Here is a 17,437-nt window from a genome sequence, read left to right as displayed (position 1 = left end):
AACATGCAGGTTCCTGGGCACCAAAGACCTAGGTAAGAATCTCTAGGACTAGGACCAGGAAATCTGCATTTTAAATGAGTATCAGGTAACTGATGCACTCTTCCATTTGAGAACTAGTGATATGGGAACAAAGAGATGACAAAAGAAGCCAAAGGGAATCCATACCAGGAAAATTCCTATTAGGGCACTCAAGAATATGAAGGGAAATGGGAAAAAAATGGAATTTCTCAGTTAAACTATTTAAAAAGAGGTTTCCAATTAGTTTTCGTTTTCCATAACACATGTCATGATGAAAGTAACAGAAATTCAATTTTTACATTTTTACACAAAATTTCCAGAATTGTAGGCATCAACTGACTTACTAAAAACCCAGTACATAAGGCAAACTAGAGAAAGGAACATTTAAAAAGAAAATACAAAAAGTTTGCTTTATCCAAAGGGTGAAGCTCAAACTCCCCTAATCTTGGAGTTGTGTCATTTTGTTATATACTACAGCTCCCATCTCCCTTCCCATAAACTTTCCCAGTCCCTAAACTCAAAATCTTTCACTGTGATCAACAGCATTTATACTGGTGTTATGAACAGGATGAAAACAGAAATCGAAAAAATCAATTAGGGCCAAACAGATAGTGGTTTTAATATAAAATACCGATAATGTCTTTTCTATACTCTAAAGGAGAATGAAAAAATATGCCCAAAGAAGAATAAGATTGATAGAATATTATCGCATGTATTTTTAGCTCCTCTGTGAAGCTATATTTTATTAAAAACAATTCAAGCACATGCTGTAATAACTTTTAGATCTACCTGACACAAGAGCAAGAAAACTTGTTCTTTAAAAAAAAAATGCTCTGAGATCTCTAATTTTCAATTAGGCTGCACTAAGTAAACAAGGTTGTTTAATGAATAATAAAAACCTTCAAGATGGACTGACTTGAATGGCTTGAAAACTCCGAAGATTCATCTTTAATATCATCTTGTCGTCTTTGGACAAGGCGGGAAGCTCGCTGTTTGTACAGCTGATGTATTGCTGATTCAAGTTCATTAATCAGTGGCACCTGTAAAAATACAACACACTCCGTAACACCAAACTCCTCAGCTGCTTACTTATTTGAGGGTTCCATTCTATTTCCGGATTTCTGAAAAAGTACCCTCTCTATGGACAGAATATTCATGAATCCCCCAGCATAAATATCAATTCAGTTTTACAATGCTTAGGAAACATGAGTTCTTCTTCTAATCCAATAATGTCCAGTGCCTAGTTATTGGAGCAAAAGTTTGGTTAAGAAAGGTAACATTTCAATATTAATAGAGAGAACAAGTAAAGAAATGTCAAAAATTTTAATGCTTTTTCTTTAAAGAATATTTAAGTACTTAGAAATCTTTTTAATGTCTATTTTTAATTTTCCAGCAGTATAATTTGCATTGCAATGGCTCTGAATAAGTAAGAACAAGAGTCTATTAATTGCCCAATTTTGGACATTTAAATTGCTCTGCCACTCATATGTACCAAGTATCTTACAGTAATATGTTAAACTATTTTGCTGCTTTATTACACATTTCAAACATAAACAGAATGATTTATAGGGCAATTAAATGTTTAGCTATCACTAATATGTCTAAAATCAATATATCTCAAAAAGGGAGAAAGTTCTTCCCTTCCTATCAAATGTTTAAATTTTTCCATATTTTGTAATAAAATTCTTCACATGGATTGTCAGTTTACAAAGTCAAGAAATTTTTTTTCAGGTTAATATCCATAGCTAAAGCATTTACTTGATTCATATAGAACATAAAAGCTTATAGAACATGAGACCTAACTTTAATAAAAAAAAAAAAAAAAAACAGAAAATGTTCTCTTTATAAATACCTTATGTTATAACCAAATGCTATGAAACTTTCACAAAACACTAATGACCACTACACATACCTGAGGAAACCAGAAATTCTAGTTTCCTGGTGGTTAGTACAAATGGAAAACACATTATTTAGAGTTTGGGAACACTGGCACCAAGTGTTATATCAGCTTCCTGAACTGAACAGACTGCAAATGGAAAATAAAAAAAGGCAGGTGGAATACAAAGATGTCTGTAATAAAAGCAATTTTATATACTTGCATGATTCCATTGCAAAAGTAGCAAATGTTCACAGAAAGGTCAAACTGATGGAGTCATATGCCACAGCATGGGCAACAATGTCCCCAAATCTGCAATGATTATCCTTCACAACTGAGTCCAGAAACTATCGTTAACATTTACTATAATCTGATTTCCCTTTAGTAATTACTGCCATATCATTGTGACTTACACTTTCCCACCCCCTCATTTAAAAAAAAAAAAAACAAAACATTGTAGAACTAAAGACAAATGTACCTAGCAAGCATTCTTTTAGTCCTGGAGATTGTTAACCTTTCTCTTCTGTAAGAGCTACATATCTGAGCCGGCATCACACAGAATTTAATTTTCGGATTTATAGTTAAGATTCTGACAATGTAGTTTTTCTGTTTAGGAATTGGACTGCCTTTAACAAAGCTCAAAGAAAAACTTTATTGAGAATAAAAGCTCTAAACCACGTTTTCAGCTCTCATTCAAGTTTCTTAACAATACTGATTTATCTCAAGAATCTGTACTGTGACAATTTCTTTACCATCTCCAAACTCAAGACTGTTATTGATGATTACTATTTTAGGATCGAATTTAAGGAAAAGAACACAAGAAAGATGATTATAGGAAAATAAAACAATGCAAAGTTAAAATGATTTACAAATAATTTAAAACCTAAGTTCAAAAACCACTTAAACTCTTATAAGGAAACAGGAAAAAAAAAGGAATCTTTTTATGGTTTTACCCTGAAATAATATTTTATAGTATAATAAGTAAACTGAATATTCAAATCTATCCAATTGTTCCTAAATATTTCCAAGATGACAATTTATGTTATTAAGAACTCAGCAGCATTCTTAATAAAACTGAATGTATCTGAAGATGTCAGAATGAAATAAAATACTCATCTTTAAAAGAGGGTATATCTATCTCTTTTAATTAAAATATAATCACTGTAAAATACATAAGGTTTAAGATCTGCTCTAAAACATCTAAGTGACTATATACCCACATTAGCACAACCTGAAGTAACTTCTCTAAGACTCGATAATCAAGGAGAGATGAAGTACACTAATAATTCTGTAATTAAAAACTATATAAAGCAGATATCCTAATATTCTTTTTAATTCAAGAATGGTATGATCTAGCTGATCATATTACTGTTGAATTTTTTAGAGTTAACTGTGTTTGCAATTACAAGTGTCTTAGTTTACGCAAGTTAAGTTCCAAAACAAAGGCCAAGATACTTCAAAAAGCTCCCCAGGGAAAACCTAACTTACAAAACAGTTTAAGAAAAAGACCCTTTCTCTAGTCACAAAGGTTATGAGACCAGCTCCCATGGTGCCCACTGGGCTCAGAAAGGCTTTACTAGTAGGAAGGAGTATCAGCTCTGACACTCAGGTTCCACTTCCAATCTTCACTCCAGCCCCCTGCATAGAGGAATACAGTCAAATCTATGTTTCTTTCCCAACCTAAGCAACTGATCTACCAGATGGGATATTGTAACTCAGATTGCATTTGCTTCTCCAGAAATCAGGTAATAAGGATAAAACATGATAAATCCTACAGAGAGGACAGGGCGAATGCTATCTCATGCTGGATCTGAACACAGATTCACTGGAACCATTAAGACCCATCAGCAAGACACAGTCTGGCAATGTTCTTTTGCCAATCTTTGGTTTTAGAGTATTGAAGTAAACAAAAGAGATTTAAAACAAAAAAGTTAAAATATTCATTTAACCACACTATATGCTTCTAAATTCTATGCTAATCTGCACAGCCATAATAAGGGGAAATGTTCCTTCCAATCCAAAGTTCAGAGACATATATAAAGACCCATGATCTAAAATTTTTTTTTTAAAGATAAGGCTACAAAGTCCACTAATGTTGGTTATAAACCAACCTCAAACAATACCATTATCTTAAAGAAAAATCAATTAGGAGGTCACTTGAGAAATTAGCTGTGTGCACCTAGTTTTTAAAAATGCAAACAATAAATGGTGTAACAGAATGCAAAAAATTGTGCCAACTGACTATCATACTGAAAAAAATGAACCTGGAAGAAATGAGACCTTAAAAAAAATTATGTCCAATGAATGGTTTCTGAAATGAATAAAGCATAGGCTTACTTAAGATGAAAACTACTAGCAGCAATGGCAACCATCTAGAGTAAAAAAAAAACTAATAAAATTTTGCACCTTTATTTATATTTAGAATAACTTGTAGAAACAGTTTAAAAATAAGTCTACACCTAAACCACAAAAAAGAAAATTCCATCAGAATGAGTCCCTTATAGTCTAATAATTTAGCGCAGGCTAATAATCTAGCATTACATTGAGATAAGACTTGCCAAGGCCTTATTTAAATGTGCTTTGAGGTATTATCTTTTTTCCTGTTTTCAACAAAGGCACTATCATGCCCCCAAGAGATCAAGCCACCAATGAAGTGAAGAAAATGAAGCATGAGTTTCTTTACTTCTAAAGTTGAATTCTGTGGATATTTCCTGATAATTACAGAATGTTCTACACAAAGCCATCTAGACCTCCTTAATTTTGCCTTATTCAAAAAGATTAATATTTTTACATTCTTACCTTTTCACTGAAACACTCAAGCAAGTCTTGGACATACCCTCGCATTTCTTGCAAAAATTTATACCGTTCACCAATACCCCCAGAAGACCCTTCTAATCTTTCAATAGCCCTGGTAGAGTCCACTCGGCTTTGCAGATGTTTCTCGTGCTGCTGTCGATTTGTTTTGTGCAATTCTTTCATGGAGTCCAACCTTAAGAACACAAAAGGATAAATATAACACATTTACATCCAAAAGTCTATGCTGTCAGGACTCTTGCAATATTATAATAATGCATTTAGTTCCACTATTAGAACATAAAAATACTTGGAATGGCATCTTTTCACGTGTACTGCTTTTTTTCCTCAAAAAAAAAAACAAAAAAAAAAACAAAAAAAAAAAAACTGTTCATAGACTTCGTATAAAGTTATTTGGGTGCTAACCAAAATCTCATTGTTTTGCTTTTCCCCCCATAGCTTGGCTACACTTTTTCAGAGTCCAAGAGGTACAAACTCAGAACTGTCTTCAACAAGATCATGGAGTAGCATTTTTTTATAATTTTTCGAGGCTTCCACGGAAGTATTCCAAGAAGGTAGCAGAACAAAGTATGAAGTCATCTTCTGGTTAGCTTTTGAAGATGGGCCAGTGAATCTTCTTTGCTGATGTTCTGCATCTGCTACCCCAGACTACAAGTTGCCTGAGGGAACAGAAAGCTAGAGGACAGGTCTTTAAGAAGTTGATCTGCCCTACCTGTCTTTAAGCTGTTTCTTTACCAAATCAATAGTAACGGGAGTCATCTCATTACTGGGAGTTTTGAAAGGGACTGTATTATCTGTTTTTTGAGATTTGGCATCTGATGATCCATAGGCCGTATAACTATAAGGAATGCCATAGGATGAACCATAAGGCATTGTCTGGTAAGTGTTCTGGTAGTACATATTCACTTCAGCGGGCTGACTTGCTTGAACCTAGAAAAGAAATTGATATATATGAAAATTAGAAGCTAAAACTTTGAAAAGAATAATATGCTTTGAGGATTTAAAAACAAAAACCACCTAAAAGCAAAAATTACACCCATTTCCCAAACAGTATGTAATTAAAATAAATAATTGCAGTATTCTTCAAAATCAGGTAAGAGTAGCATTGGATGGATGTCCTATCTCTTGATGGAATCACTGTATTTATTTAAAAATAATTTCCAGAAAAATGGACTATCAAAGAAGTTTAGAGTCGGAAGGGGCATTAAAAATAATTCAAGGCCACTTCTTATCAATGGAATCAGATAAATCTCTTGCTCATGGTCACGGAATAAATAGGCAGCCAGAGATCACAATCTAAGACTCCTGACATCCATTCTAAGACTTTCCTTATTATACTATTTTCTTACCACCACCCAAATGCATGCAAATTCTGCCTCAAAATACTCATTTATGTAATTTTCCCCACTGTATTACTTAATTCTATAAAACAAATTATTATAACTACCTGGGAAGATATTTTTCACCTATCTCAGTAAGTTTCCGCATTATTAGAAATCCATCTTGATTCTAATTCTAATCTATCTTATCTCTAAGAAAATAAGCTATACAGGAAAGAGAAAGTCTATCTAAAGCAGTGGTTCTCAAACTTTAGTGTACAACAAAATCAACTAGAAGGCTCGTTAAACACAGATTGCTGGGGCCCACCCCGCTACCAACTCTGTTGGTCTGAGGCAGGGGCAAGCACTTTTGCATTTCTAATACACTCCCAGGTGACAGTGATACTCCTGGTTGAAGGACCACTTTGACCACTTTGAGAAACACTGATGTAAGAAACTGGAAACTGCAAAAGGCAAAATATAATACAGTTTCTTCTAAAAGCCTATGAATATATAGAGTTCTCTGATACAGAAAAAAAAAGAACAAAAGCCTATGAATACATAATTTCATGTGATTTTCTTGATTATGTTACTTGAATGATGAAGAATCAATATAGAATATGTTTTTAATTATAAGAAAAAAAAACAAAAAGGCTTTTCAATTTACTTTTTAATTTTTGAAGTTGAATTCTTTAGTTCTCACCTGAGGGATATTAATTCCTTTTCTTATCTGCTCCTGTTCCCATCGGCTTAGCTCTTCATCTTGTTCTCCAGTTACTAAAGCATCGTCATCACTCCCCTCAATGCCTGGGGCCATGAGCAACAAATGAAAGTAAATAACACTCAAAAAAACAGAGAGGGAAGAAATGCTATCCTGACATTTCACAAGAATTGAGCAAAATTATTGTTATTTACTCAATCTTACTAAAATGTCTATTATGATCTCTTCTAATTGATACTCCTGACTTTGTCTGTCTAAACACAGCATCCCTTGAAGCTAAAAAGGTAGTATTAATGTAATGGTTAAAATGTTAGCTAGGTTTCTTAATCTCTGTAAGCCTGACATCAACTCAAAGGGAAGAATAAAATCTAATGCCGGGCCGGGCGTGGTGGCTCACGCCTGTAATCCTAGCTCTCTGGGAGGCCGAGCCGGGCGGAACGTTTGAGTTCAGGAGTTCGAAACCAACCTGAGCAAGAGTGAGACCCCGTCTCTACTATAAATAGAAAGAAATTAATTGGCCAACTAATATATACAGAAAAAATTTAGCCGGGCATGGTGGCACATGCCTGTAGTCCCAGCTACTCGGGAGGCTGAGGCAGTAGGATTGCTTGAGCCCAGGAGTTTGAGGCAGGAGTTTGAGGTTGCTGTGAGCTAGGCTGATGCCATGGCACTCACTCTAGCCTGGGCAACAAAGCGAGACTCTGTCTCGAAAAGAGGAAAAAAAAAAAAAAAAAATCTAATGCCGCCTAATAATATTGAATTATGTAAATTTATGCATGTAAAGTGCTTAGCACAATACTAGCCACACAAGAAGTGCTCAATAAATGTTATTAGCTATCACAATCATGCTACAGTTTTCAAAAAATTCCAGTAAGATACTTGTACTAAAGCAAGAACAGTACTCTAACATAATGGGATATATAAGAAAAAATATATATTAAGTATAAATACTTTTTGACTATAATATCAAATCACATTTAACAGTAATGCAATGGTCCAATGGGCTTACTATTCAAATCAATCACATTACCTATTTCCTCAGCGATTTTTTGTCTTTGTGACTTTTCTTTCACAGAAAAAACTATACGGCGTTTCTCATCATCATCTTCATCATCGCTGGCATCGTTCTCATCTTCTCTAACAAGGCGGCCTTTACCAGGCTCATTATCATGAGGAGTGAAATCTCCCAATTCCCGTGCCATCTGACGCTTTTTTCTCGCAGCATGAATAAAAGCCGCATCTGGAATTTCTCCTGAAAACAAACGAATTAAAAAATATGTCAGTTGTAAATATGAAGTTTCTATTTCTTGAAAATAGGAAGGGTAAAATAATCCAAGATAGCCTGGTCACAGCTGCTGGCATCTCCTTCCCCAACTGTGTGTGCAGTCCAATTGATTTATTTTTAATTCAGTTTAAATGGAAGCTAAAACTCACTAAGGGAACTAAAAATATACAATGGCAATATATACGAGAAAGAGTGGGGTGGGGGAAAATGGAAACTTATCAAAGCAGTTTTATTTTAACTATAATTTGTTTTTCATTTTTAAGAAATAAAAGTAATGAAACCATATTACTAAACTGGAAAACAAATAAAAATAACAAAAATGATACCCACAATCTCAAGACACTAAATGCACTATTTGATTTATAGCACATTTCTCTTGCAGACATTGTTTTAATTCACCTGTATATATAATTTTATACTTAATTATTCTTCATATTAAACCATGATAAGCTTTTCTCCATGTTATTGTTCCACATAAATTTAATTTTTAGTGTCTTAACAATATTTCCTGAACAGTTACAGCATAATCTACTGTGCAATCAAATTAATTGACCTTTTGACTATAGTAAAAATTAATGCCTTGCTACTTGCCTAATTGTTACTTTAATAGCTACATAATATCCCATCAAGTAAATGTACTATAATTTACTAAGCCTTTCCCCTCCTGCCAGACATTTTTCCTAAATTTTGCTCATTGCAAATAATGTTGCAATAAAAACATTATTTCCTTGTGATAAATTTCTAGAAATGGAAAGACAGGGTCAAGGGTAAGAACTTTTTGAAGTCTATTGATTCATATTGCCAAATAGCTTCCAATAAGGACTGTAGCAATTAGACTGCTGCTAGTGAGATATGTATAAAATTTAGCACAACTTTCTCAGCCTTGCAGGCATTTTTAAGTTTTACAAATATTAAAATTTTATGAGTGAAATGGTACCTCTTCATAATCTAAATTTGGCTGCTAAACACTTACTTATTCAAAAACGGATTAGCCAGTGGATAGATTTGTAAAATATTTCCAATAAAAAACTAAAAAGGAAGAAAAATATGGACATAAAACTAACAACCATTAGTTTTGCTTTTAGTAGCAGTTCTCAAAAAAGTTAAAGTCTTAATTTGAGATACATAAAAAAGAATTTGGACTACTTACCCATTTACTTGAAGACCCATTTACTTTAATAAAAAAATTATGAATAAACTTGGGAAAGTTGGATAACTTCTAGTTCTCCCATTTTCTACATTTGCAAATGGAAATACCCTGGCTTCAAACAGAAATGTCAGTGTAAGAAATACCATTTAGCTAACTCCTTCCTTAATATTCATCTTTAAAGATGGCCCATTCTTGAGGGCTTAGTTCAGTTGTGATAAATACTTGCAAGTATATACCTGGACGGAGAACATTCAAAGAAGATAAAGCATTTGAAAAAGCTCCACCAGCCTTTGGCTTTTCTTCCTCCTTTTCACTTTCCATATCCATTTCATCTTCACCATGTTCACTGATGATAACACCATCTTCTTGACTTGTATCCTTAACATGTCCTGTTTTGTCCAAAGGTTGTTCATCTAAATTTTTGCAAAGATCAATAAAAATAAAATTTATAAATTAAAGAGGCACTTTTTATTCAATTATGGGCTCAATCCACTAAAGCTTGAATTATTTTAACTGTTTATAAAAAACTTAAAACACTGATGAATATGAAATAGCATTCTGAAACAGACATTAGGTCTGTGATATGCAACAGACATTAGGTCTATAATAGCAATATGAAACAGACATTAGGTAAAAACAATATAGAGGACACAAGCATGTATTTGAAGCCCCCTGTTCAATCCTACCTCAGTTAATTTTATCAAAATTTTAGTAACTTATCAAAATCAATTGTTTCTTCCTCTAAACTTCCACAGCGCAGACCTCCTTTAAGCATTATTTCTAGCAAGGGAACTGTGCAGTGGCCACATTCTGCCATCTCAACAGAGAAGAGAGCTCTCTAATTCTCAGTTCTAGTACAATCCTGAGGCCCGTTTCAAGAGTGCTTTCCTGTTACTGGGGTCCAGGAGGCACCACTACATATTTATGATAAACTGTTCTTGGTTTATATAACTTACAACTAAGTAAGTCCTATTACGGCCTCCATCCAAGACAAAATCAAGAAAATCAAAGTGGGCCGGGCGCTGTGGCTCACGCCTGTAATCCTAGCTCTTGGGAGGCCGAGGCGGGCGGATTGCTCAAGGTCAGGAGTTCAAAACCAGCCTGAGCAAGAGCGAGACCCCGTCTCTACTATAAATAGAAAGAAATTAATTGGCCAACTGATATATATATATAAAAAAATTAGCCGGGCATGGTGGCGCATGCCTGTAGTCCCAGCTACTCGGGAGGCTGAGGCAGAAGGATCACTTGAGCCCAGGAGTTTGAGGTTGCTGTGAGCTAGGCTGACGCCACGGCACTCACTCTAGCCTGGACAACAAAGCGAGACTCTGTCTCAAAAAAAAAAAAAAAAAAAAAAAAAGAAAATCAAAGTGTTTCCCCTCAAAGCACTGAACCTGGTAATGCTCACAATAAGCAAAGTAAATATAATTAAAGAGTGAAGCAAGAGTTTATTCTAAATATCTTATACTTAAGATATTTACTTACTCTTTCTTTACTCTTCTGTTGTTTCCTTAGCATGTTCCCTTCCCAAAAACTGCTTCTAAAGTTCTCCCATCTTCTCAAACCATATTCTACTCCCTTAAATAACAGTCCCAGAGACAATATCCCTTCCTCTTTTTAACTTTATCAAGATTTAGGTCATTCTGTTTTAGGCTTTTTTCATTTACCATCTTATGTTAGCCACAGACTTCTTTCTTATGTGCATTCTAAAGTTATGAGATTTTCAAACTTACTTTATCAGATGTATGATTAAATGAGGTGAAATACTACCTATTTCCTTCAGTTCTAAACCCACACTAAATCAGTGGCTTTTTAGTAGGCTGAAAATATAACTGCAAAAGGTCTACTATATCAGATATGCTCAAATAATGAATGACTGCTGCAGATTTTTAAAGAGTCAGTGTTTCATTAAGTTCATAAGTATTTGTGATTGAGCAAATACAAGGCCAAAGCAAGGTGATAGGTGAGTGTTTGTAAATGGCCATGTTATCCTTCCAGATATCTCTATAGAGATGCTAAACCACCGTTTTCAAGCCTTCCCTTCTGCCTTCAATTTCCTTTACTACTATTTCAAGACACTTGTTCTATAGCTATCCACTTCACCTTAAACCTGGTCAGGCTCTTTCTCTCCTCCTTCTTTTCTGTTTCCAAAGAGACAAAGGCTTCTCTTCATCAAAAAAGAACTTCTACTTGATGCCATAGGTCCCTCTAGCTACTGTCCTCAGCTACTGTCCTCTACTTCTTTCTGCCAAACTTCCCAAAGCAGCAGTTTGGACCTGCTACCTTCCACTTCCTCACCAACTTTCATGCCTCACCCCTAGCAAATGGCCTTAGATTTCACACCTAATGCACATATGTGGTATTGTCAAGCAATTTAGCAAAATGTATTCCTTCTTCCAAACAGCCCTGTGGGCACAGAGCCTGGCCATCCGTGGACCATTCCCTCCCATCAGATGTCTGCTCCAGAGAAAAGCCTAGCAACCCTGCAGATAACCATTCCTTGGTCCTCATTTTCCCTGACCTTTCTTGTACTATTTCAGATGAGATCAGGTGCATTCAGGGTGATACAGCAGTAGACTCATGTACTATGTATGTTCACACAACACACAATTGGCCATCATCTTCTTGAAACCTTCCTCCCTTCTCTTCTTTGGCCTTTTTGATTCTATTGTATCTTTGGTATCTTTTGTAACTTCTCTCTATATAAGCTTATTACAAAGTATAAGTCTTTGGATCTCAGTAATTTTCCTTTATACTGCTCTCTCATCAATTCCATTCACTCTTTATTATCCCCTCAAAAAACACCATACCTAAATCTCTAACTGTTCACTGGCTATGTCCACTCAAATTCACAATAATGAGTGAACTCATTACCTTAGAAATATCATAAAGATGGGTTTTCAAGTCAATATTGCTCTTGTTTGAAGGTAATTCATCTCTGCCTAGCTAAGGAGGGTTGCGGGTAGAAAGGATTGTGATTTGATTAACAAAAGACATTTCAGTAATAATGACAACCTATAATACAAACAGAGGCTCCACCTTTGGTGAGGACATAAATTTGGTTATCTAGTGAGTGGAATATCAGAATTATATAAGGGTGGAAGGTTGGAAGAGGTCACAGAGGATGGTGTCATAACCCTCACACTTGCTTCAATTTCTAAACTTAATAGTAAATGGCCACCATGCCAATAGGTCTTTCTCATTTTTCACTTTTCCTGAACTTTCTTATACTATTTCATCATGTATAGATGGTTCTCAAAGTTCTAGGAAAAATGAGGAAGTTTCAGTTCTGCTAAAATATTCTTCTTCACACCCATCTTTCTTATTTCTGTACATAATATATAATTAATCTCAGTCATCTGCACTATGGTTTGAGTGTCCCCTCCAAAACTCATGTTGAAATTTAATTGTTATTGTAACAGTGTTAACAGGTGAAGCCTTTAAAGGGTGTGGTTAGGCCATGAGGGCTCTGCTCTCATCAAGGATTAATGCCATTATCACCAGAGTGGGCTCCTGAGAAAAGGATGAATTTGGCAGGATATCCTGTTTCACATGCTCACTTGCCCTCCCACCATGCTATGACCCAGCACAAAGGCATTCACCAAATGCCTGCACCATGCTCTTGGACTTCTCAGCCTCCAGAACTGTGACCCAAATAAACTTCTATTATTTATAAATTACCCAGTCTGTGGTATTCTGTTATAACAGCAGAAAACAAATTACAAGACCCTGGCACAAAAGCTCAAATTTGACTATTTCTTTTAAATCCAATAGCAAAAGCATATATCAAGCCAATCAATTCTTCCCTTGGACTGTTTCTCAAATAATCCTTTCTTACCATTTCTTCCCCCACATCAACAGCAAACATTTTCAACCCATACAGAATTTCCCACTGAGTCAGGAAAAGCCTCTGTCTTGCTCAACTGAGACCTTTTAAAACCTGCTATTAATGGATCAAAGCTGGCCCTCGAATTTAAACTGCTTTAGGCCTCCAATCTTTCCTCATGCCAACCCATGCTGCATGTTAATACCAGGTTAAAGTTTCAAAAGGCATTTATCAGGTCACCATCTTGGCAAGCCACTAAACACAGCAACTCTAAATCCCTTACTGAATACTGAACATCCTTCACAATCTGTCAACAGCGTGTCTTTCACATTAAACCTCTAACTATTTCTTTCACAAATCATCTACTTTGACCTGTCAGGTGTACTTGCTCTTTTCCAAAACAGCTTAAAGTCTTTTTAATCCTTGATCATACCTCTATACTTTCCCTCTTGTATCTTTTAGAATTTTAATTATCAAAGATGCAGCTTCAAGTCCCAATTTTTCTATAAAGCAGTCCTCCCTCCTCCGAAAAAAAAGCATACTTATCCTTTAGACCACTCATTTGACATTTTGCCAAACACTGAATCCTATTACACATTTATGTGTTGTCTCCACAACTAGACTGTAAATTTGAGATATATTGCCATACTTTTCACATTGAACCTCTAAGAAGCTAACAGAAAATAATAATTTTATCTTTAATGTCATAAAATAAAAAGACTTCCCTAAGTCATTTCCATGAGAATAACTCAGATGAGAGAATATTATAATGGATCCACTCTCCTAAAGACAAAATAACTGCTTAAAAGTTTTTAAACTTAGGTTTTGAGAGACATAAGAGATATCTGTACAATACAACTACCTCATACTGAAGAGCCTTCATCCATGTATTAGATAGAGCTGCTGAGTGGTGGTATTCTCAATATTAAACTTACAGCATTCTTAAAAGTTCTATAAGAATTAAATTCTGTGAAAATATCACTAAAGAAATGAAAACCTGTCTCTATAAACTACAAGTACAGGAATTCATACAACACTCCTTCAAACAGAAATAACTTTGTATCTTAGGGTGAAATGTACAGACTATGTTCAACAACAGTCTGTACCCTAGAGGGAAAACTGAGAGAGGAGGATTTAGTTGTTGCAGAAGAAACATTCCAGCAGCAGCAACAGTTCTGTCTTTTCAAAAATGCACTTAAAAAAGCAGTTGGGTTACAACGTAATAACAGCTGCATTGCTAATCAATGTGGGCCCTTGACAAAGACAGGGTCACCAGAATGAGTTCAGAAGACACACAACAAAGAGCTTTCATTTTGTATTGCAAAAGAATCCTATTACTCTGATACTTACTGTCAGCTGATGAATTGAGTTCTGTCTTAATCTTCGATTTTTCAAGATCTTCTTTATATTCTTTCTTGAGCAATTTTACTATCTTTTTGCTATAACTTGATTTCTTCACTTTGAAAACTTCTTCATTTTCTTGAAAAAGAAATTAAATGAACCATTTTCAGAAATAATTTTCCCTTTTTCACATGATCTTATGGGCCACTGAGATAAATTCTTCTAACTATGTACTCATGTACTGAAATCATCACATAATTTGAAATCATTTCACATATGCCACAGACTCTCAAAAACTAAAGTCAACTTAATAAATTAATCTGCAGCAATAAGATTTTGAGACTTTTTAAAAAAGTAAATGTCACTTCACAGAATTTTCCATTTCTTACTGCTTTCTTTAAAACCATCTACTTTAGGAGAAAAAAAAGTCATTCAGAATGTTTCTGAAAAATCAAATCACCAAATTACTAAGGAATCTAAAAATACCTACAATCAAGAGGTGCTGTCAAGTCTTAGTAACTCTACATCCACCGCAAGCTGACAGTTATTTCAAAACTAAACTGAGAGCAAATTACTTTTCAAAAATAAGTTTTAGTGATATATTCATCCTCTTTGATTTGAAAATGTAAAAACCCAAGCGCAAAACACTTTACAAAAATAGCCCATACTTCTCAAAAACAAAAGTCTGCCTGTACTCCTTTCAAACTAAAAAAAAAAAATAACAGAAAGGCCAAATACAAACTGCCTACCTTGCTGGAAACATCTCGAATCAAGGTGGAAGTAAGATTTCCAAACCCCTTAATTTCTTTTGTCATAACACAGAATTAATTGTGTTACACACTCAACTGTTCGGGAAGTAAAAAGATGTAAAGCTCATTTAAGATCAGAAATCTAAATCCACTGCAGCCTGGCCTCTCACAGGAATTGGAGAAATTGCTTTGCTTTCCTATTACACCATCTCTTTTCACTGTAACCCAATGCGAAAGCCGGACATCTGCCTCGACTATTTACTTTTACAGCGAAAATGAGGCTCGGCGATTGCAAGGGACTGGCCCAAGGTCACTAGGAATCAAAGCTGCAACTCCAGACTTCTGTTCCCAGGCCTAGCACCCCTTTTTACAAACCCGGCCTTCCCGGTCAAGGATGCCTGGACAGAGCATCCAAGAGGCGTGGGCACAGTGACCTGCAGAGGGCTCAGAGCAGTTAGGGGACCCAAATCAAGTTCTCTCTGAAACACACCCGGCAGGAAAGAGGCAGAATAAGGAACACTAAATTTCCACTTAGAAAATTCAGAATGACTGATTTGAGCTCTGGCCCCTCGGAGTAGAAAGTGCACAGGAAGACGATGAGGAGGCGGCGGTTGTTAAGAAAAGGCTGGTGGCAGCGCGGGAACGCGTCCTCTGCCGGAGCAGAAGGCCGGAGGCGGGGAAAGATTCGCAGCCAGTCGGTTGGCAAGGGGCTCCGTTCCGGGGCTCGGGGGCTGGGCGTCCAGGGAATGCGAGGACTTGGGGTGGGGGTCTGGAGTAGGGATGCGGAGGTCTAGGGGTGCCAGAAATGCAGTGGTTACCTTCCTCCTCGTCCTGGAAGCTGAGCAGGCTGGCCCGGGGCACCTCTTTGTTCTCGCGAGGCCTCTTGCGCGGCTTCAGCCCGTTGCCCGGCTCCGCGCCGCCGGGGAAGCCGCCCCCTGCCTCAGCCCCAAGACCTGGGGTCAGCGCTGAAGGCGGCGGCAACCCCGGGCCCAGCAGCGCCTCCCCCCCGGGGGCCCTGTCGCCGCCGCCGGGGCCCTGCTCTTCGCCAGTGCCCGGCGGCAACAACGGCGGCGGCTCCTGCTCCTCTTCGCGCTCCCGCTCCTCTTCCTCGGAATCGTTCCGCTTGCGCACGTTCACTCGCCGGGCCTTTCGGAACATCCCGACGGCCCGCACCGCTGTCGCACACCAGCTCTCCCACACGGCGGCCCCGGCAGCGCCGAGCTTGCTACGGCGCACGCGCGCTTTCCAGAGCGCTAGCCAGGTTGTGCCTTCCCTCTCCCTACGGCGCACCAGCGAGTACGCATGCGCTTGCGCTCCCACGCGCTCTCGATGCTTGGAGAGAGAAAAAGAGAGGGAGATCGGCCCACGCCTCTCGCGAGAACGTCTACTCTTTGCAGCGTCCTCTATGGGCGTGGAGGACTACTGGCACGGAACTCCGGTGTCGTTCGACTGGTCACAAAGAGGATCATAGAGATGAAAAGAAAGAGAGGTCTCTGTCGTTCCCCGGTCGGTGCTGCTGCGGTGCGTCTTCCGCACTTACGCGGAGTGGTCACGAGAGGAAAGATCCCTCCAAGCGCTCGACTGGACAAATAGAGGAGGAGGAGGGAGGAGCCAGAAGGAGAAACCGGGTTTGGGGAGGGAAAGTGTGGTCTACGGGTGGAATATTTGCCTGTCAAATCCGTGACTTGAGGTGTGATTAGTAATACAAATCATTATTAATTATTACTAATAATTATTAGTAACTCTATTGACCAATACTTCCTATTTCTACAGCTTTATAGCTACAGAGCTCTTTCAAAGACATTGAATTTCAGTTATGATAAAGTGTTATCTGGCGTAATGCCCCTGCCCCGGCACGGCCCCCCCCTTACAAGGAAAGCAAAAGTGTTTTAATGTCTTCAAAAGAATGCCAAGTTTGTTAGCAAGTCTATGACTAAGTACTTTGCGAAGCATATTGAATTTCAGAAACAAACGGAAGGAAAATTGACTTGGTATGGGAATGGTTGTGACAGTTTTCAGTCTTCCGTCAGAAAGGGACAGTCTTAACTGGCAAGACCTTATGGTGTGATTGCCTCCCAGGCTGAATTCAACGTGCGTTCCCGTTTTCATCACCAAACTTGGAGTTTTTCCTTCCGGTGCTTACGTATATATGTGAATTTATTTTCGTGTTTCAAAATTTAAAAGATATTCAGTATTGTGAAAAAAGTCCACCCAACATCAAAAGTTTTCCAGTTCACCTCCTCGGCGGCAATGTTAACAGTTTCTCATGATCCTCCAGAGATATTCTATGACCATAAAAGTAAATAAATATGCATATTTTAACGAATTCTCCTTTTTAAAT

At 37.1% G+C, this 17,437-nt stretch overlaps 1 protein-coding gene across 1 annotated transcript in view; it reads right to left on the bottom strand.

Annotated features, from left to right (window-relative positions):
* The window catches only part of PAXBP1 (PAX3 and PAX7 binding protein 1), a 34,694-nt gene extending 17,295 nt beyond the window's left edge, over positions 1-17,399 (bottom strand). Inside the window, exons 1-8 of the mRNA XM_012780887.2 lie at positions 15,915-17,399; positions 14,357-14,485; positions 9,420-9,596; positions 7,779-8,000; positions 6,731-6,834; positions 5,421-5,638; positions 4,694-4,883; positions 935-1,058 (exon numbers count right to left, since the gene is read on the bottom strand). Coding sequence (XP_012636341.1) covers positions 935-1,058; positions 4,694-4,883; positions 5,421-5,638; positions 6,731-6,834; positions 7,779-8,000; positions 9,420-9,596; positions 14,357-14,485; positions 15,915-16,254 — 1,504 coding nt within the window. The 5' untranslated portion in view covers positions 16,255-17,399. The remainder of the gene's footprint in view (positions 1-934; positions 1,059-4,693; positions 4,884-5,420; positions 5,639-6,730; positions 6,835-7,778; positions 8,001-9,419; positions 9,597-14,356; positions 14,486-15,914) is intronic.
* Between the last annotated feature and the right edge of the window lie 38 nt (positions 17,400-17,437).

This window comes from Microcebus murinus, chromosome 1 (genome assembly GCF_040939455.1).
Source record: "Microcebus murinus isolate Inina chromosome 1, M.murinus_Inina_mat1.0, whole genome shotgun sequence".
NCBI classification, from domain to species: Eukaryota; Metazoa; Chordata; class Mammalia; order Primates; family Cheirogaleidae; genus Microcebus; species Microcebus murinus.
This window is presented reverse-complemented; position numbering and strand designations above follow the sequence as displayed.